Source organism: Dermochelys coriacea, chromosome 6 (genome assembly GCF_009764565.3).
Source record: "Dermochelys coriacea isolate rDerCor1 chromosome 6, rDerCor1.pri.v4, whole genome shotgun sequence".
In the NCBI taxonomy this organism is placed as follows: Eukaryota; Metazoa; Chordata; order Testudines; family Dermochelyidae; genus Dermochelys; species Dermochelys coriacea.
In genome coordinates, this window is record NC_050073.1 from 4,042,018 (window position 1) to 4,061,441 (window position 19,424).

At 48.3% G+C, this 19,424-nt stretch overlaps 1 protein-coding gene and 1 long non-coding RNA gene across 3 annotated transcripts; one reads left to right on the forward strand and one right to left on the reverse strand.

Annotated features, from left to right (window-relative positions):
• Positions 1–1,084: 1,084 nt before the first annotated feature.
• On the reverse strand, positions 1,085–13,920 carry LOC119856559 (uncharacterized protein DDB_G0292642-like). Of its 2 annotated transcripts, none has more exons than XM_038404201.2 (4): positions 13,649–13,920; positions 11,486–11,583; positions 6,594–6,761; positions 1,085–2,023 (listed from the first exon to the last, which is right to left on the reverse strand). In XM_038404201.2, exons 1-4 carry the CDS (start codon positions 13,716–13,718, stop codon positions 1,568–1,570), a joined length of 792 nt encoding a protein of 263 aa, XP_038260129.1. In that variant the 5' UTR covers positions 13,719–13,920; the 3' UTR covers positions 1,085–1,567. The 2 variants fall into 2 exon arrangements, with proteins under 2 accessions (XP_038260129.1, XP_043373267.1); XM_043517332.1 differs by having other exon boundaries at positions 11,486–11,579; positions 13,648–13,900.
• Positions 13,921–15,807: 1,887 nt separating this feature from the next.
• On the forward strand, positions 15,808–17,160 carry LOC122460783. The gene is made up of 2 exons (XR_006282288.1): positions 15,808–16,350; positions 17,056–17,160. It is a non-coding gene; the product is annotated as an uncharacterized LOC122460783 (long non-coding RNA).
• Positions 17,161–19,424: the final 2,264 nt, after the last annotated feature.

Here is a 19,424-nt window from a genome sequence, read left to right on the forward strand (position 1 = left end):
CTCTAAGGTGCCACAAGTCCTCCTTTTCTTTTTGCGAATACAGACTAACACGGCGGCTACTCTGAAAGCTATTGTTTTGCTTTCCCATCCGCAGACATATCCCACCTCACTGCTAACAACCCTCATGCCACTGACACGATCTGCATAACTCACTGCTGAAACGATGCTGACTGGATCCCTCTTGCCTGTGATCACACACACGGGGGGGCGGCGGGGCTCAGACCCCAATCTCTCCTGACTACTCTCACAGCCTTGGGATACTCCTCAAACAAGCCCGACGTCTCCTCCTATCACAGACACACCCCAACCAAACTATCCCCCCATCACCATCGCCACTGGGAACAGCTCCACATGGCCCAAAGAGTACAGCGCATGCAGCTCATTCTCAGGGGCTCTTCCCAGCGCCACAGGGACAGAATTAAGGTTACACACAGGGGCGGCGAGTTGTACGGTGCTCCACCGATACGAGAACAGGGGGCCCGACTCCATCAAAGTTCAGGGCCGGGTCTCTCCCCCGGCCCCACCTGCTGCCCCCACGCGCCTCCCCCAGAGCGTCCCCCACAGCCCCTCCTTCCCTCCCTGGGCAAGTGAAAAGGGCCCGGGGCCCCCGCCGCCACCACTGGCAACGCAACATGGCAACAGCCATGGGCGGCTTCTTGCTCACCCGCTCCGCTTACGGAAGCGGCCGGCACGTCCCTGCGGGCCGTGGGGGGGGGTCTCCGCGCGCTGCCCCCACCCAGAGTGCCGACTCTGCCAATGGGAGCTGCGGGGAGAGTGGCACATGGAGGCACCTCCAGCCCCTGCCGAGGAGCTGCTGCCAGAGGGGTGTGCCAGTTTTTTTAGGGAGCCGCCTGAGATACGTGTTAGGGTACAGATACTCAGGCCTGGCTGTTAAGGCCTGTACTCTAAGAATGTAGGTGCGTTCTTATCACTTGGCTAGTTCGAGGTATAAAAGGTTGTGCTTGTTCGATTGCAGTACTGTGTGTGAAAAGCTGGACATGTTTCACAAGCCCCTATTCCTGTGGGGAAGGTTGGATGACTGCACAGAAAGAGTGGTTTTTCATTCAGTTAGACAAAATACTTCAAAAGCCAAGACGAACCTCTTTATCCTAAGCGTATGAAAATAAAAACATTCGTATTTGGTTTTATTCAAGTTTGGTTCAGTCTTCGCCACCTTGTAGAGAGGGGAAATACAATTATGATTTATGAATTTATGAACCAGGAAAATCTGAGTATCTGTTAATTACATGGGTTCTCCAGTATCATAAACAAGCTACAAAAATAGCATATATATATATTATATTACAAGCATTTCTTTTTTCACGTATGGCTTAAATATCAGGTGTAGCAGACCTATAATATCCCCCCCAACACACACTATCCTTCCTGGAAAAAATGTCATTGGAGGGGATGTGCTTGTCCTGACTCTCGATCAATCTCTTATCTGTCCATCAAGCTTAATTTAACAGGAGAGATAACGTAGCATTCGGAAGTATTGCACGGAGCTGGGTACTGATCCTGGGGCATTTCCCAATCTCCCTGGCCGGTATGGCTGGAACAATTTTGCTTATTTCTGAGCCCATACCGGAATTTGTGTTTGTTTTGGAGCTAGTGGCTTCACACAGTATTGAAAATAGGCACCACCTTTGCTGGCTTTGCAGTTACGAGCAATTTCAAGGCAAGCGAAACAAAATTCAACGTGACATTGTGGACATACAATATATTTGCACTTTTCTATGTGCTCAATGAGTCGCCCACAGGTGGGACAAGCACGGATGGAGGGACAGTTTTTTATTTCACTTCCTGGAAGATCCTTCAGCTTGCAGTTTGCTAAGACTTCCAGGGACTGGTTCTTGCATCCCTCATTTGCACACCTCTCGGAGGGTGCTCCAGCACCTTTCCAGGGCTTCAGGCACTGCCAGCAGAACTCAAAGACTTCCCCCTTCAGCGAACGGCAGAGGATACAGACCACCCTCAGGTTTTTCAGATCATGGCGTTCCACAAAGCTTTTGCAGTTGGGACACTTAGAGAAAAAAACAAAATTTCAGACGTGAGTGAGAATCTTACCCATCCTTTTTAAAAAGAAAGTGACACAAAATGGTATTTACATCACTTCTGGAGTTCCTTCCCATTTTACAGATCACCCATAAAGATGAGTGTGTGCCTGTAGCGGGGTGGTCACTCGCTCTGGCCTTAAAGGGCTTAAAACAGCCCAGGAGAGGCCTGTGGCAGGGAGCAAGTAGTTCCCAGGCTGATTGGGGGAAGCAGGCTCAGCTGTGGCCATGCCCCAATCAGGGCTTAGCTGGCCTTATAAGAGGGCAGCGGGCCAGGATCAGACAGTCTCCTCTGGCTGGGGAGGGAGATGGGCCTGGCTGTTGGGGAGCGGACAAGGGTACCTAAGGTGGAGCAGGGCTGGGGGAAGGCCAGAGGAGCTGGGGAGCTCGAGCCTGGAAACCCCCCAGACTGCAGGCCTAGTGTAAGGCCAAAAAGGGTACTGGTGTTGCAGGGGGGAGGCCCATAGGTAGGCAGAGGCAGCAGGTCCAAACTCCCCTTGCCTATGATGATTGATTTATACACTGCAGTCCGCCTCAGTGTGCAGGGGCTCAGTAGCCAAAGACTGAAGCGAGGTGGGGATAGTGGGTGGGGGTTCCCCAGGGAGGGGAGACCCAGAGATCTGTGGGGGAACTGCCAGGGGGAAGCACCCTGGGTAAAAGGGGCACCGGGGTCCAGGAGTGACATAGGGGCCAGTGGCCTGCAGAGGGTGTTCTGGAGGCCGGAAGAGCTAATTTCCTGAGAGACCAGCAGGAGGTGCCGCAGGGGTGAGTCCCGCACCACCACAGTGCCCTTTTGACTTCTTTATGATTTATAATGAAGGCCTGAAAGGGTATTTTCTTCTCCAAAAACACTTAATATTTTTGATTATTTGACACAAATATCAAGAACATCAAGTCTTAAGCCTTTTCTACACTATACAGTTTTGTCAACAAAAGCTGACTTTTGTTGACAAAACAGTGGAGGTGTACATACTGAAATGCTCCTCCTGCCGATGTAACTCCCCTGCTACGTTGACATAATAAAACCACCTCAACAAAAGGCATAGGGCTTATGTCGGTGCAGCTAGGGCGACACAGTGTCTGTGTAGACACTGCATTCCTTACATTGGCCATTGGCTATCATTTTTGGCAATTTCACCATTCTGCTGGACTCCGTTCCAAGCCAGGCTCCCAGCTTGGGCTGCCACCTGGACTCCCTACTCCCCACTGGGAGCTCTGCTACCCACCAGGGTCCCAGGTATCCACTTCCCGCCAGGAGCATGGCAGCCGACTGGACTCTGGGTGCGGATCTCCCCGCCGGAGGCAAGAAGTCCTGGGTGGCTTCCCCCCTCCTGGCTAGGAGCATGGAGGCAAGAAGCCTGGGGCCAGCTGGGCTCCTGGCAGAGCTGAGCGCTCTGGCTCTCAGCCCCCTAGGCTGCATCTTGTCAGTCGGTGGAAGTGCTCCTGGTGAGGTCGTGCACCACCAACAAAAGGAGGGTAGTGTGGACATCAGCCACCACAGTAATTAATGCAGCGGCTGTAATTTGACCTAACATAGATCAACCCGAGCAGTGCATATGATTATTCATGCAGCCAGGGTTGAAGCCTCCAGATTGATATGGAGAACTCAGCTGTCCCTTGGGATAAAGATCCTGAGAGAAAGGCCGGGACTGTGGGGGTCCCAGCACAACTCTGGAAGGTAAGTATGTCGCTGCTCCCTTGGCCATGCTCAAACAATCAGGATGAGCCTTGCTTTGTCTTGGAGGACCTTTTGAATGGCCAGTGTGATGGGGTGAACTGGAAGAAATGCGTACAGCAGATCCTTGCTCCAGTCCAGGAGGAAAGCATCTATCAGAGATTGCTTGCTCCTGCCTGCTTGTAAACAGAGGGGACATTTGGAATTCTCTCTGGAGGCAAAGAACTTTGTATGGCGTCCCTGCCTGCTGAGGAGTTAGGTCTTCAGTGACACCTTCAGAGATCAATTGTGCTGGGGTTGAGCTGCTTTGCTGAGAATTTCTTTGCACATTCTTCTCTCCTGGCTGCAAACAATGCCAGAGTCTCATATTGTCTTCACAAGTGCTAGAGAGTGAGCTCTGCCTTGCTCATCGTACATTGCTGTGGTTTTGTGCGAACAACTTGGCCTTGGGGAGAGAATTCTTTGGCCCCGTGAGTGGCCTTGAGCTCCTGCACATTTATGTGAAGCTTGCTTCCCACTTGTTCCTGAGGTCATGGATGTCACTAGCTCTTGGAAGTTCGGTGCAGATTGGAAACATTTGTAATGATTACAGCCAAGGGACCCGGGTAGTTAAAGCAAACTCCCTGTAGCTCACTATCTCTGGGTCTGTGTGGGGATGGGGAGTAGATTGTTGTCCATAGGTGCAGAATAAGAAGACATGGCCCCCTTTAACTTTTCTCCAAAATTGCAGATACCAAAAAATTTGGAGCTGAGCTGCAGCAAATCAGGCTGTGCCAGTTGCTGCAGCAGACAAGATAAGCAGGAGCCTATGATGTCAACCAGCTCCCCTTCTCAGAAGCCCATGGCTGATATATAGGACAATCCTGTCCTGAACAGTGGCTTGCAGTATATTAAGCAGTAGATCCCTGGCCTCCATAAACAGTGGTGGTGAACTCCTACTTGACAGGAGTGCACCCGTCTCCCTAAAAACAGCGAGGAGTCCTTGTGGCACCTTAGAGACTAACAAATTTATTTGGGCATATGCTTTTGTGGGCTAAAACCCACTTCATCAGATACATGGAGTGGAAAATACAGTAGGCAGGTATATATTTTACAGCACATGAAAATATGGGAGTTGCCTTACCAAGTGGGGGGGACAGTGCTAACAAGGCCAATTCAATCAAGTTGGAAGTGGCCTATTCCCAACAGTTGACAAGAAGGGGTGAATATTAACAGAGGGAAAATTACTTTTTGTAGTGACCCAGCTTCTCCCAGTCTTTATTCAGGCCTAATTTGATGATGTCAAGTTTGCAAATTAATTCCAGTTCTGCAGTTTCTCCTTGAAACTGCAGGGTTTTTTTTGTAGAATAATGGCCACTTTTAAGCCTGTTATTGTATGTCCAGGGAGATTGAAGTACTGGTTTTTGAATGCTACAATTCTTGATGTCTGATTTGTGTCCATTTTGCGTAGAGACTGGCCGGTTTGGCCAATGTACATGGCAGAGGGGCATTGCTGGCACATATCACATTGGTAGATGTGCAGGTGAATGAGCCCCTGATGGTGTAGCTGATGTGGTTAGGTCCTATGATGGTGTCCCTTGAATAGATATGCGGACAGAGTTGGCAACAGGGTAATATATATATACTGCCTACTATATTTTTCACTCCATGCATCTTATGAAGTGGGTTTTAGCCCACAAAAGCTTATGCCCAAATAAATTTGTTAGTCTCTAAGGTGCCACAAGAACTCATATTTGTTTTTGCTGATACAGACTAACGCGGCTCCCCCTCTGAAACCCTTCTCCCTAGCTACTCCTGGAACTGTCTGTACTCGAGACACCTAGAGAGACCTGTGCTGAAAGGCTAAGGGACAGCTCTCCCTACAGAAGAACATGTGCGTTGGTGAAGTCAGGACCTTAAAAGAAGGCTTGGCATTGAACCCTAGCAGAAGTGGACAGGGTTAGTGGGAGATGAACCAGGCCGTACCTGGGACTCCCACATTAGGGAGACTTCCATAGCCCTGCACTGGAACGCTGCTTGGAGGTCAGTGCAGACGCCGAGCCTGGAGGTGATGGCTTAGCCCATTGTAAGAACATGGGTGTTGGTGCTGAAAAGGGTCGTCCTGGGCCCTTCACAGCATCCTTATCTTTGAGAGGGCCTGCCTTGGCCTTAAGGGTTTCCCCAGTAAGATAGGCCTGGCTGCCGTCCCAGGAAACTTGAGGGGTAAATGTCTGGCAAATGAGCATTGTGCTGGAGCACAGATCATCCCAAGGCATAAAAGATGAATCTAGCTCCAAAAAGATGGAAGGGGAGTAAGCACGGCTGTTTTTCTCGGCTTAAGAGCCCTGCACGCACAATGCACTCCAAAGTCTGACAAAATCTATCAACCTATCTAAGGCATTTGTGGAGGCCCAATGGACACAGCTTTCCAGAAGGTTCTGGAAACTTGAGGTGTCAGGCTCACCATCCCATGAATGGGAATGTACAGAGGTCCTTGAAATAGTGCTTTCCTCTGCAGGTCACCTTTCAGGAGAAACACCGTTCTCTGTCTGCTGTGTATGAAGATAACTTTCCCAAATGTTGGGTTTTTTTAGCTCCATCTCCTGCACATGTCCAGCTGCATAAATAAGCTGAATGTCCCCTTGCTCTGTTAGGGATGTGGGCTATGTGAGGCTGGGAGAGGAACAGCTGGATACAGGATGTCTGCTCCTTGGGATGCCCTGGATCAGTAACCAGCAGCATCACTGTCATGGCGCAATATGGAAGCTGCTGCAACAAAACCAGCAGGAGCAGCTCAGCTTCACCATTATCTACAAGGTGCCATCATGAATAAAACAAAGGCAGAGGTGTGAAAGAGGAGAGAAGCAGTAGGGATCCGTACTCACCTCTTTGAAGTCATGGTAAAATTTAGCGGCAAACACTGCAAGCTTTTCTTCAAAGTCCTGTTGTTCTATTTCAGTGAGTAAAGCATTTCGACGGACTTCCGGATAGGACCATTCCTTCCCACATTTCTCCTCATTAACATCAGCAGGGCAGTGAAACCTCAAGTGACCCTGTAGGCCAGGAAAACAGAGAAGTAAAAGAGGCAAAGCTGTGAAATTTGAAACCTGTGCCATATTACAAACCACCTCTTAAGGTCAGAGTTAACTCCATCTTAATAGAGTTGTTTGTTTGTTGTTTGGAACTTGGGTCTAGTGGTACTGATGAGATTCTGGAGGTGGTGATTCCGGTGATGGAAGTGTTGTTAAATGGTCAGAAAAAAATTGCTTTCTCTGATTTCTGGAGCAGCTTAACTCTTTAATTTCTCTCACTTTGTTGAAGTATATATGGTCATAACCTTAATGGGAAGTGAAGGTTGGGTGTTTTTTTTTAAATAACTTGATAATCTGAGGTTTATGAATGTTTCACTGAGTCATCAGCAAGTGAAATATTTTTAAATTTATTTAAAGGAGGAAGCAGGGCTCATGAAGAACGTGGTAGCCCTCATGCAGTTTGAGAATGTGCTTTTATGTTGATTTTGGGATAGCTGCTCTGGGCCTCTTCAACAACACACTGATTTGTTAGGATCATCTGAAAGTGCTCAACATGGCTTGATAGCATGATCTGAATTTTTGTTCTTTTCCCCATCCCTTTTTGCAATAGATCATAAGTTTTCGGGGGCATTCATCCACTTCTTGTTACTCATTCCCCTGGCTTGGGAAGCCCATCCTGAGCTTCAGGAGCCATATAACTCAGGGCCAACTACAGGCAGCCTCTTGTAATGCAGTGCTCCTGGGTGGATTGTTGGCAGTGGGGAACAGAACCCAGGAACCTCTGCATCTAAAAGAAAGAGCCTATGCTGTCTGACCAATGTCTGTTAGCTCAGGGGCTGTAGCAGACTTGTTAAACCTCTGTGGTTAAGCCTTTAGAGGAAAGGAGAGCCACACTGCAGGTGTGTTGGGGAGTATTTGTGAGGCATGTCCCCCTGGGTGCCACATTTATAGAAGACTGAAGGCATAGGTGCCAACTCCGTGGGGGCTCTGGGGCTGGAGCACCCACAGGGAAAAATTGGTGGGTATTCTGCACCCACTGGCCGCGTCCCTCCCCGCTCCGCCCCAGCTCGCCTCCGCCTCCTCCCCTGAGCACACCGCGGCTCTGCTTCTCCCCCTAGCTCCCAGCGCTTGCCGCACAAAACAGCTGTTTTGCGGCAGCAAGTGCTGGGAGGGACGGGGGAGAAGGGGGAATGAGGAGCGCTCAAGGAAGAGGTGGGGCCGGGGTGGGGATTTGGGGAAGTGGTCCAATAGGGGCAGGGGAGGGTGGAGTTGGGGTAGGGACTTTGGGGAAGGGGTTGGAATGGGGGTAGGGGAGGAGTCTCGGCGGGGCCGAGGCGGGGGGGTGTTGAGCACCCACCGGTGCCGCAAAAAGTTGGTGCCTGTATCTGAAGGAGGACTACATCAAGTCTGTAGGATAATGCATTGGCTGAAACTGGTGTTTATTTGGGCTATGGAAAACTAAATGTGGCAAGGTGCTCAAGTTTTATTTTATCTCTGAGTACTTAGCTCTGTATAGATCTCCAGTACCAGGATCTTTTTGTTCCTCAAGAGAGCAGAGTCAAGGATTTTGATTTTTCTGCTAGGTAGGGTACTTCCCTGCATGGGTCATTCATATCCATAAGATCTAGGTATGTCTCTAAAATTCTTATGCTCACCCTGGGTTATTGTTTGCACACTTTCTGGGTCCACTTTGACCCCATCTCATTAATAATTTGGTCTAAAAATTTAATTCTGTCCCTTGAGAATTTGCACGTATCCATTTTATCCACAGTATCATCTGCAGATGACACTAAGCTGGGGGAGAGGTAGATACGCTAGATGGTAGGGATAGGGTCCAGAGTGACCTAGACAAATTGGAGAATTGGGCCAAAAGAAATCTGAGATTCAACAAGGACAAGTGCAGAGTTCTGCACTTAGAACGGAAGAATCCCATGCACCGCTACAGGCTGGGGACCGACTGGCTAAGCAGCAGTTCTGCAGAAAAGGACCTGGAGATTACAAAAAGAAAAGGAGTACTTGTGGCACCTTAGAGACTAACAAATTTATTTGAGCATAAGCTTTCGTGAGCTACAGCTCACTTCGTCGGATGAATCCGATGAAGTGAGCTGTAGCTCACGAAAGCTTATGCTCAAATAAATTTGTTAGTCTCTAAGGTGCCACAAGTACTCCTTTTCTTTTTGCGAATACAGACTAACACAGCTGCTACTCTGAAACCTGGAGATTACAGTGGATGAGAAGTTGCATATGAGTCAGCAGTGTTCCCTTGTTGCCAAGAAGGCTAACGGCATATTGGGCTGCGTTAGTAGGAGCATTGACAGCAGACTGAGGGAAGTGATTATTCCCCTCAATTTAGCACTGGTGAGGCCACACCTGGAGTATTGTTTCCAGTTTTGGGCCTCCCACTACAGAAAGGATGTGGACAAATTGGAGCGAGTACAGCGGAGGGTAACGAAAATGATCAGGGGGCTGGGGCGCATGACTTACGAGGAGAGGCTGAGGGAACTGGGCTTGTTTAGTCTGCAGAAGAGAAGAGTGAGGGGGGATTTGTTAGCAGCCTTCAACTACCTGAAACGGGGTTTCAAAGAGGATGGAGCTCGGCTGTTCTCAGTGGTGGCAGATGACAGAACAAGGAGCAATGGTCTCTAGTTGCAGTGGGGGAGGTCTAGGTTGGATATTAGGAAACACTATTTCACTAGGAGGGTGGTGAAGCACTGGAATGGGTTCCCTAGGGAGGTGGTGGAATCTCCATCCTTAGAGGTTTTTAAGGCCCGGCTTGACAAAGTCCTGGCTGGGATAATTTAGTTGGTGTTGGTCCTGCTTTGAGCAGGGGATTGGACTAGATGACCTCCTGAGGTCTCTTCCAACCCTAATCTTCTAGGATTCTATGATTTGGCAGAGGTCATAATTCCTGGAAAGGTTCATCTTCCTTTGAAAGTGTTCAAAGGCAGATGATATGCCAAATGGATGTTGACTAAAACAAAAATTTCCAAATGGTGTAATTGAAGTAATCCACAGCGTAGAGTCTATGGCTACTCAAAAGAACTGCAACTGGGCATGGCATTTTGAGAGAACTTTTATGTCTCCAAATTCATAGAATCATAGAACCATAAGGTTAGAAGGGGTCATCTATTCTAACCCCCTGCCAAGATGCAGAATTGCAAGTTTTTCTAACATATGTTCTACACGTTGAGGTATATGTCTCTTCCTTCAGAGATTCTCATTAAGCTTAAAAAATTGTACATGGATCTGAATGTTTGGGTTTTGGGTTTGTCACTAGCACACCATTCTTCTGGAATATCTACTTGGAAAGTTACATGCCTCTTCTCCATTTGGCTGAGTTACTCTTTTACCTGGCTGTCAGTGGGAGGGAGACTTCTAGGTGCTGGCAGGGAGTGGGAATTGAAAGTGCTCTTTTGGGGTGGCAGGTGGAGCTGCCTGTTGCTGGCTCTAAGGAAGTCAGTCACCGCTGTGTCAGGGCTCTGGCTGTGTTCAGTGTTTTGTATATAATGTGATCTCACCTTATTGCTTTGTGTGCCCCTGACATTACAATATCATTACAACCCAAAGTACCAACCCAATGTTCAAAAGGCTGTTTGTACAGCTTTTCCAACCCAGCCCAGGAATTGCTGGATCTCTTGTCACATTTCCAGCTCAATTTTGCAGACTCTAAAGGTTCACAGAACTCAAAGGCTTTAAAAATAGCATCTGCACTTCAGTTGTTTATTTGAAATAGACCCTTTGAACTTTCTGAGGTTCTCTTGTCACTGGAAAGATTGATCTCTTTGCATCACAGGTAGTTATTTCTCCTGGGTGGGGAGGGAAGCGGGGGATGGGAGGGGAATAACAGTACATGGTCTCGGGGCATGGCTGCACTCGCAGCTGTATAGTGCTTTGAGTTAAACCAGCCTTCGGTGAGCGCAGTAGGGAAAGCGCTGCAGTCTGTCCACACTGACAGCTGCCAGTGCATTGGCGTGGCCACATTTGCGGCACTTGCAGCGGCATTGGGAGTGGTGCATTATGGGCAGCTATCCCAGCATGCAAGTGGTTGCAACGTGCTTTTCAAATGGGGGGGTGGGGTGGAGTGTGTTGTGTGTATGGGGGGGAGAGAGAGTGGGTTTTGGGGGGGGGCTTACAGCGTATCAACATTCTGTCTTCAAAGTTCAGACGGCAGCAGACTCCCCCTCCCCTCCGCCTCTCTCTCTCACGCACACGCACACGCACAGCATTCCACACTAATGGTTGCTTTGTCTCGGAGCAGATAAGCAGCCGGCTGTCAGAAACGGAGCTTTGAAAGGGCACATCCGCATTCCTACAGCCAAGTTCACAACAATGACAAGAGTGGCCACTTGATTTAAGGGGATTATGGGACGTTTCCAGAGGCCGATCAGAGTGCAGTAATGCAACACCTCGGCCACACTGACGTCCGGGCGTTGTAGCCAAGGCGCACCTAGTGGTAATCTTCTCGCCGAGGTGAAGTACCAGGAGCGCTCTAGCCATGGAGTCAGAGCGCTCTACATGCCTAACCAGTGTGGTCGGGGAGTGAGCTAGTGCGCCCGGGGCTCCTTTATTGGGCACTAACTCGCAAGTGTAGCCAAGGTCTCAGAATGCCCCACATTACCAGTTGAAGACAGTTTTCCCTACTTGACAGAACATTTCAATATATCAAGGGACATATCTCTGGAAGAAACCAAATATATTAAAAACACATAGTATGGCTTTTCTGACTGCCTTCTGTGTTCTCTTACCTGGTCTAACAAACTTCGGCACCAACTTGTTAAAGAAGCAGGAACCGTAGCATGTCCACAAGACATTTCCACCCTCATGACATCATCATCATCATCACCTGACAAGCAAGGAGACACTAGCTGAATTAACATAAAAATCCTCTCAAAACTTTGATCTTTGGTCTGGGAGATTCTGCACACCCCCCATCCAGTACTGAAGCAACTGGCACAGGATGTGTCTAGGTACTCATTTACAAAAGTTCCTCAGGGATTTAGGGACTCCAGTCTCGTTGACTTTCAGTGGGACACATGGGACTTACACTTTTAAAACCCTGGGGTGCTTTTGAAAAACTGGTGTTACACATTTAAATATTTTCTCCTTCTGCTTTCCTTATTTGGTTCAGACCATTCTTTTTACCCTTTGGGGAAAGGGGTCTTCTGTCTCCTTCCCAAAGACCTGAGGACCTCCCTGTTCCCCACCTTTCCCACGTAGAAAGGATGTTGTTAAAGCAAAAGATTGGGAGTCAGGTGATCTGAATTCTAGTCCCACTACCGCAGACTTCCTGAGCCTTCTTCCTCCTGGTCCTTTGGCTCCTTCAGGCCAGCTAGGCTGCCGTAAAAATGCACAGAGCATGTACAGGACCCCCCTGCAGAATATTGCCAGGTACAGGAAGGGGAAACTCTGTTACTTGCAACAGCTCCACTCAAAAGAGATTGCATCACAAAACTAGCAATAATACAGCATTTCTTCAGACTGACTTTCTCGTGCGTTAAGAAAAAGAACTTGTAAAAGAAAAAGAACCTATTTTAACATCGCTATCTGATGTCTTCCCCCATAATAGTCATAGTCTTCATCTCATTCCTTAGATGTCCTGACGTTTTCCGGGCTTTTTGACTACTGCTACATGTTGAACAGCAGTCTCCATTGAGCTGTCTGCAGCAATGCTTAAGCCTATTTTACAAAATGCTCAGTACAAGCCAACCAGCAAATCTGGGGGGCATGTGACCCGGCATGCCCCCCACTGTCACCTCTGCCTGTATGAAATTCACAAAGGGCTCTTTACATCTTTTGACAAATACTTTTACATTAGTTCAATTTAAAGTAATGATCATTTTCATATCCTCTTTCAACTTCTTAGTCGGGCAGGATCTGTGTTCTGATCCACCAGCCTGGCCACGAATGGGCAGAGCCCCAGGCTCGTAAAAGGGGGCATATCCCCCCCCCATCTATGGCTACAGCATAGGTGGGCTGTAAAGCAGGGGTGGGAAAACTACAGCCCACAGGCCGAATCCGGCCTGTCAGGGCTTTGGATCCGGCCTGCAGGATTGCCAGCCCCACACTGCTCCTAGAAGTGGCTGGCACCACATCCCTGCAGCCCCTGGTGGGGAGGCGGGGGCAGAGGACTCTGTGCCCTGCCTTCACCTGCAGGCACTGCCCCCCGCAGCTTCGGAGAACTGCGGCCAATGGGAGCTTCAGGGGAGGTACCCGCAGGCAAGGGCAGTGCAGGGAGCCCTCTGTCCCGCCCTCCCCCAGGAGCCACAGGGACGTGGTGCCAGCTGCTTCCAGGAGTGGTGCGGGGCCAGGGCAAGCAAGTAGTGCCTGGCCCCAGTGTGTGCCGCTGCCACCCCGGAGCCCGCACCCCAACCCTCCTGCACCCCAACCCCTTGCCTTGAGCCCCTTCCTGCACACCACACCCCATCCTACACCCCAACCCCCTGCCCCAGCCCTACATTCTTGGCCCTGCATGCAATTTCCCCACCCAAATGTGGCCCTCAGGCCAAAAAGTATGCCCACCCCTGCTCTAAAGGCTTCATCTGCTTCCCTAATGCCACCCCTCTCCCCACCATTCCTCTCTCCAGACACCCCAGAGAAGTGTGAGAAGAGTGTCCACGCATGCTGCATGCACCCAGCGGCTGCTTCTCCTAGTGAGCTAAACAGGAAACTACAAGGTGCAAAGTCACCAAATAGCAGGTTTCAAACTAGGGTCATTTACATAATGATTTTAAGTTTCTGCTTTGTTCTCATGCTTCAAAATGGCTTGAACATCTGGTTATACAAACTCCAATTCCATTTCAGAATGGTGAGACAATGCCCCTTCACCACCCCTACAGTGCGTTTGCCACAAACAAGGAAAGGCCCAAGTTATCAGGCTGATAACAAATGAAAATGCTGCCCAGAAATACCTGTGATATCGTCCTTTCGACAAACAAACTTTAGTTCAGGCTCTTCATTATCTTTCCCAGAAGGTTCCATAGTCTTAGCTGGAGAGACAAAGGGGACAAAAAAGACTCTTGCAAAAATTATCGCTCAGGGGAGAGAGCGTCTGACTGTCCTGTACAATTTGCTTTGACAAATCTCCGGGTGAGGATTACAAAGCTAGCTAGAAGTGGTTTCACTTTTAGCTGGTTAAATGACTCCTCCCTCTACTTCTCCAGCTGCATCATTCTACACTCATGCTGCAGAAGGGAGCTGCTCCTTTCATTTCCCCCCAGAAAGCATCAGTTCAAAAACGTACAGTCTACATACAGGGGGAGCGACAATTTTGCCATGGCAATTGTTATGTGAAAGCCCTGATTTTTTTTAAAAAAAAAAAAAGGGGGCTCAAATGATAGAAATGTTACTGAGGATGCACATCTAGCTCATAGACAGTGTTTTGTATCTAAAATGACGTTTGCTTTTCATATTTAGTGTGAATAACAGCAGCAGAAGAGGATGAGCAGAGAGAAGTAAATGATTTTGATCCCATGTCTCCACCAAAATGTTTTCTTTTTTTTAATTTAATTTAATTTTTATTTCTGGGGAGAGAACTTTCTGCTGGCGTCAGCTGTCCTGGTCCCTTATTTGACAGCGGGGCTGTCACTGATAGGATGACCAGAAAGCAAGTGAGAAAAATCGGGACAAGGGGTGGGGGGGTAATAGAAGCCTAAATAAGAAAAAGCCCCAAAAATCGACTGTCCCTATAAAATCAGGACATCTGGTCAGCCAAGTCACTGAGCACTGTTCTTTATCACCCTCTCGGGCATCCCAGGGTTTTAACGAATCCAGTTTATAAACTGCTTCTTAGGGTATTGTTGCCGCAGCAGCCTTATCCAAACCTAACTAGAAATATTTGGCAAAAACACAAATCCTAGATTCCGCAACTCCTGAATCAGCAGTGCAACAAGTCCCCAACTTTCAGTGTTAACCGGAGAAAGCTAAAACTAATAGCTTTAACCCAGGGAGCTAATGTTTACAAAAGAACCCCCTTCTACAGGCCCCTTCCCCCAACTGTATCTATCACTGCTGGTGCTTTGTCCCACTCAAAGATACAAGAAAAGGCAGGTATAGTAAAAAACAAACGTATTTATTGAACGAACAAAAGAAAAATAACTCAGTTGTTTGGCATAAAGCCAGGGACCCCATATCAAGATAGGTAGGGAACAAGTAAATCAACTAACTCTGTACATAACCATGTCTTGCAGACACACGAACACTATGGACCACGGACAGGATCCACAAGGAGCACCAGGAGTCAGGATCCTTTCGGGACAGCACAGGGATCAGGACCAACACCACAATGAAGACAGGATCAGGTAATAGGCAGGTAAGTCGGAATCCTTCTTTGGTCGTCACACGGGTCCCGATGATGTGGGATGAACTGGGCTGCCACTCGGGCGGACAGCACTTGGCGCTGGGCGCACAGTCCTTTGCTAACCTCCCGTCGCCGGGCGGATTATTCCAAGTCACGTGACCATTTCCGGCTACAAGTTCCCGCCAAACTTCAGAAAGAGCCCCAACTGGGCGATGAAGAAAGGGGACTAACGTGGAGGGCAAACAACAACTCAGGCAAAACAAAATGGCGAAAGCAGCCAAAACAGTGAAATTGGCCCCTACTGAGAGAGAGGAAGTCCTCTGGCTGCAGTGGGCCTGCCATCTGACTGGGGAGCGGATCCTCTAACAGGCGTTCTTTAACAGTATTCAGTTTAATTGGAAAGAAAATAGCCTGATGCCTGACTGAAGTGTGTTGTGCTCCCTGCAGGAGTCTAACCTCCACTTCCAGCTGGGAGAACCACCGTCCTTTTGCAAGGTGCCTGTTGCTGAGTCATTGTCCATCTACCTTGGGGGAAAATGTATTTTACCTGGACCTGTTTTAAATCTAGTTCCCCACTGAGTTCCCTCCCTGCTGAGCAGCAGCAGCAGCTCTGTGCAGCTGAAGGACCCTGCTAGCCAGTCAAGGTGAAAAGTACAATTAGGTTTTCATCATGGGCGGTGCTAGCCCCAGCCCCGCCCCTTCTGCCTGAGGCCCCGCCCTTCCACCTGAGGCCCCGCCCTTCTATTCCCCCACTGTGGCTAATGGCCTCAAGCCCCACCCCAGGCTAGCCCTCCAGCCCCCCAGCGCGGGAAGGCGGGTGGCGCGTGGCCCCAGCCCCCCAGCGCGGGAAGGCGGGAAGGTGGTGTGGTCGCAGTCCACATAGCCCTGGCCAGAGCACAGGGGGACTGGAGGTCAGAGCCACACGCACTTAGAGTGGTGATAAGGAGGGGGCCTGGGCATGGCAGAGTGAGGGTTGGGCCATGCCTGGCTGTTTGGGGACATACAGCTTCCCCCAGCCTATGGGACCCACCACCCATGAATTTCATTATTTCCAAGAGTCAAGTGGCAGACAAAGCCAGGCAAAATCTGTGTTAAGAATAACTTAATGGAGGGCTGCATGGCCCAGAGGAGATATGAAGAGGGGAGACAAAATCTTCTCTTTCAGGTCACCAAGTCAGCTCTGACCCCAAGTAGGTAGCTACCAAAAGTCATACTTGCAGGTTGTATTGTATGAAATGAGTTGATGGTCTCGGTCCAGTTCCCAGTGGATTGGTTTGTAGCTATCTGAACAGCAAGGCCAAAAAGTAAATGGAGGTTGGTGACAAAGTGGGGATTTTTTCCCTTGTTATGTTGTATGTGAGTCTTACTGTTTTTCATGAATACAGTGTGTGCCTCAGTTTCCCTATGTGCTGCAACAAATACCTCGGTTGTGGGAATAGGGGTGTGTGACTTTGGCTGAGACCTCTGGGGCAGGTGAAGCTGCTCCAGCTGCCTGTACATATGCTATGCTTCATAACCTGAGACCCAGGAGGGGGATGCAACCAGGTGACAACCAGGTGACACTTTGCCCAGAAAGCAAGACAAAGACAAGGAGGAGTAGCAATGGGGGTGTCCAAGGTCAGATCCCTGGTAGCTGGGCAGTCTGCTTGGGGGGGATTGGAAGAGGGGGAGCCCAGGCCGCCTGGCCCAGGACTCCCCAAGATGGACTTGGCTGAAAGTCACTGATTTCTGTGCTAACAAGTTCTGGTCTCTGCTTTGTTCCTGTCAACTAATAATCCTTCTGTTTTATGTTGGCTGAGAGTCATTTCTGACTGCGGAGTTGGGGTGCAGGGCCCTCTGGCTTCCCTAGGAGCCCCACCTGGGCGGACTCACTGCAGGAAGTTCACAGTGTGGAAGGGGATGCTGTGTAACCACCTTGCCCGGGAGACAATATGGTCAGAGAGAGGAGGCTCCCCCAGAGTCCTGACTGGCTTTGGATGGAGTAGTTTCAGAGTATCGCCCCGGTGTCTCTGTGACAAGGCTGAACCACCAATCAACAGATTCCTGCAAATCAGGGTGAGGTAGTAAAACAGAGCAAGTTGGTGCAGCAGCTGTTCATGTTATAATATGAATAAAGTAGCTGCAGTGACACTGTAGGATTATCAAGAGTCTGAACCCCAAAAGTATAGGCTTCTATCAGCTTAAAGTAAAACTATTTTTCAGTACAAACCACTGCATAGGCAACCCTTAAAGGAGAAAGTAAATTTTCTTCCTAGCAGCCAGGAGGCAACGGTATCTGGCTTCTTCAAGTTTTCTCAAATCCCTTTCCACAGGGCTTCTTTTATGAAGAGTCCAGAACTTCCCCTCAGGGTTTCTGTGGGTGTAACCCCAGCTAGGGAAGTTTGGCCTAAAAAAAATTACTTTCAAGGCAAAATAGCTTGAAGGCTTTTCTCTGCATCTTCAATCGGATCTTCTTCTTCTTCTTCTTCTTCTTCTTCTCTCTGCCCCCGTGTCACCTCGCCAGAGTCTCCTTTAGCCAAGTTTTAAGAATGTAAAACAGACTTTGTGGATGAGCACTAATACTTTTAATACTTATAGTCCTCCAATATTCTGTTGGCATTTGGTACTGGTGTAAGGATTTAAATGGATTGTCCAGTATGTAAAGCACAGTTACCAACTTTCGTGCAGTAAATAAGCACCCTGACTTTCACAATAAGCCAAAAATCAAGCTAATCCCATTTCAAAACAAGCTGATCCCTAAGAACCCCAACACTCTATGTGACTAGATTCCCCCTGGCGTGCAGTCTGGGACTGGGGTGGGCCCACTGTGCACCCTGATTCTCTCCCTTCCTTGCCCCTGCTTGCAACCCTTTCCTGGGAGCCGATCAAAAAAAAAAAAAAGCTACAAGCCAAAAACTACCCAACAAGCAATTCACAAGCCAATTAAGCCAAAAACAAGCCCAATTTCTGCATTTTACCCCTGGGTTTGGAATGTCTATTGTAAAGGTGTATTACCTAATCGTATGCACAGGGAATGAAATGTTCAAAACACCAGAAAAAACAGCCCTGGCTTTTCTGACATAAGCATGAAGGATCTCCTAGCCCTGCCTCATTCCTTGCACATAATACACCTTTATACCCATCCAGTCATAGCGAAAGTGGTAGCTCAAGGAGCAGCCAAAACACTGACTAAGAGTCTCTTTACAGACCACGAAAGCTTATGCTCAAATAAATGTTAGTCTCTAAGGTGCCACAAGTACTCCTTTTCTTTTTGCAAATACAGACTAACATGGCTGCTACTCTGAAACCTGTCTTTACAGACCAAGAGGACAGAGTCAGAGAAATAAAGGATTCAGTTGTACGAACTGTGTGTATGTGCTTTCAGAATAGATAATGGATCTTATATTTAAGGTAAGAACATTATTAAATGGATCAAGTAGCAAATGCGTGACTGTAGTTTATTTTAGTTAAAAAGGAGGAATCAGACTTCTTTTTGTTCAGCTGTCTGTGGGCCTAACGAAGGGACACTACTAAACTATTCTGTGGTTAACGTGTGGTGTGTTGAAACGTGCCACAATTTAAGATACTTGAGGCTGTCGGATGATGCACTAAACACATGAGGAGATATGAAGGAAGGCACAAACGTTCGAGTCGGTTAGTATTACTAACATAAATAATAGCAGTAATCACATTGTTTGTATGGTCCCAAAAGTACCTAGCTGCTTGTATAGACTGAATGTTTTGTTGGGGGTTAGCCGGCTAGTTAGGATAAAATAAGAACCGCCTTATCACTGAGTTAGGACCCCAATATTTTAATAAGGGATTGTGACTTTACCCAGGGTATAGTCTGGACTGGTGAATGGCTGTATCCCCTCAATCCTTCAGCCTATGGTGCCTTTTACCCTGCTTTGCTGTGAGAGCAACCATTCCTGGTCTGCTCACACACAGCCTCCAGCATGTAAATCACTCCCAAATGTACTGTCTGAGTGCTAGGACCAGCCACTGTTGAGTTACACAGCAGAGCAACACCAGCAAATTCCCAGTCCCAGACTTGCCCCCGGAAATGTGCGTCTTGTACTGTCCAGCACTGTCCTGCACAACACAAGCTCATAGAAAGTCCATCATTTTATTAATAGAAAATGATGTGGACAAATCTTGTTATCCCAATGGTGTTTCCCCGAACACTTTGGTAAAAGCACACTGGTGTTGATAAAACAATAAAGCAAGTTTACTAAGTATAGAAGGATAGATTTTAAGTGATTACAAGTAATGAGGCATAAATGTCAGAATTGGTTACAAGGAAATAAAATGTACAATGCAACTAACACCTGACTTAACAAGCTATGTGAATTCAAAGAAAAGTCTCCATCACCACATGTTCCTCAGGAAGTCAACGCAGCCTTTTGATA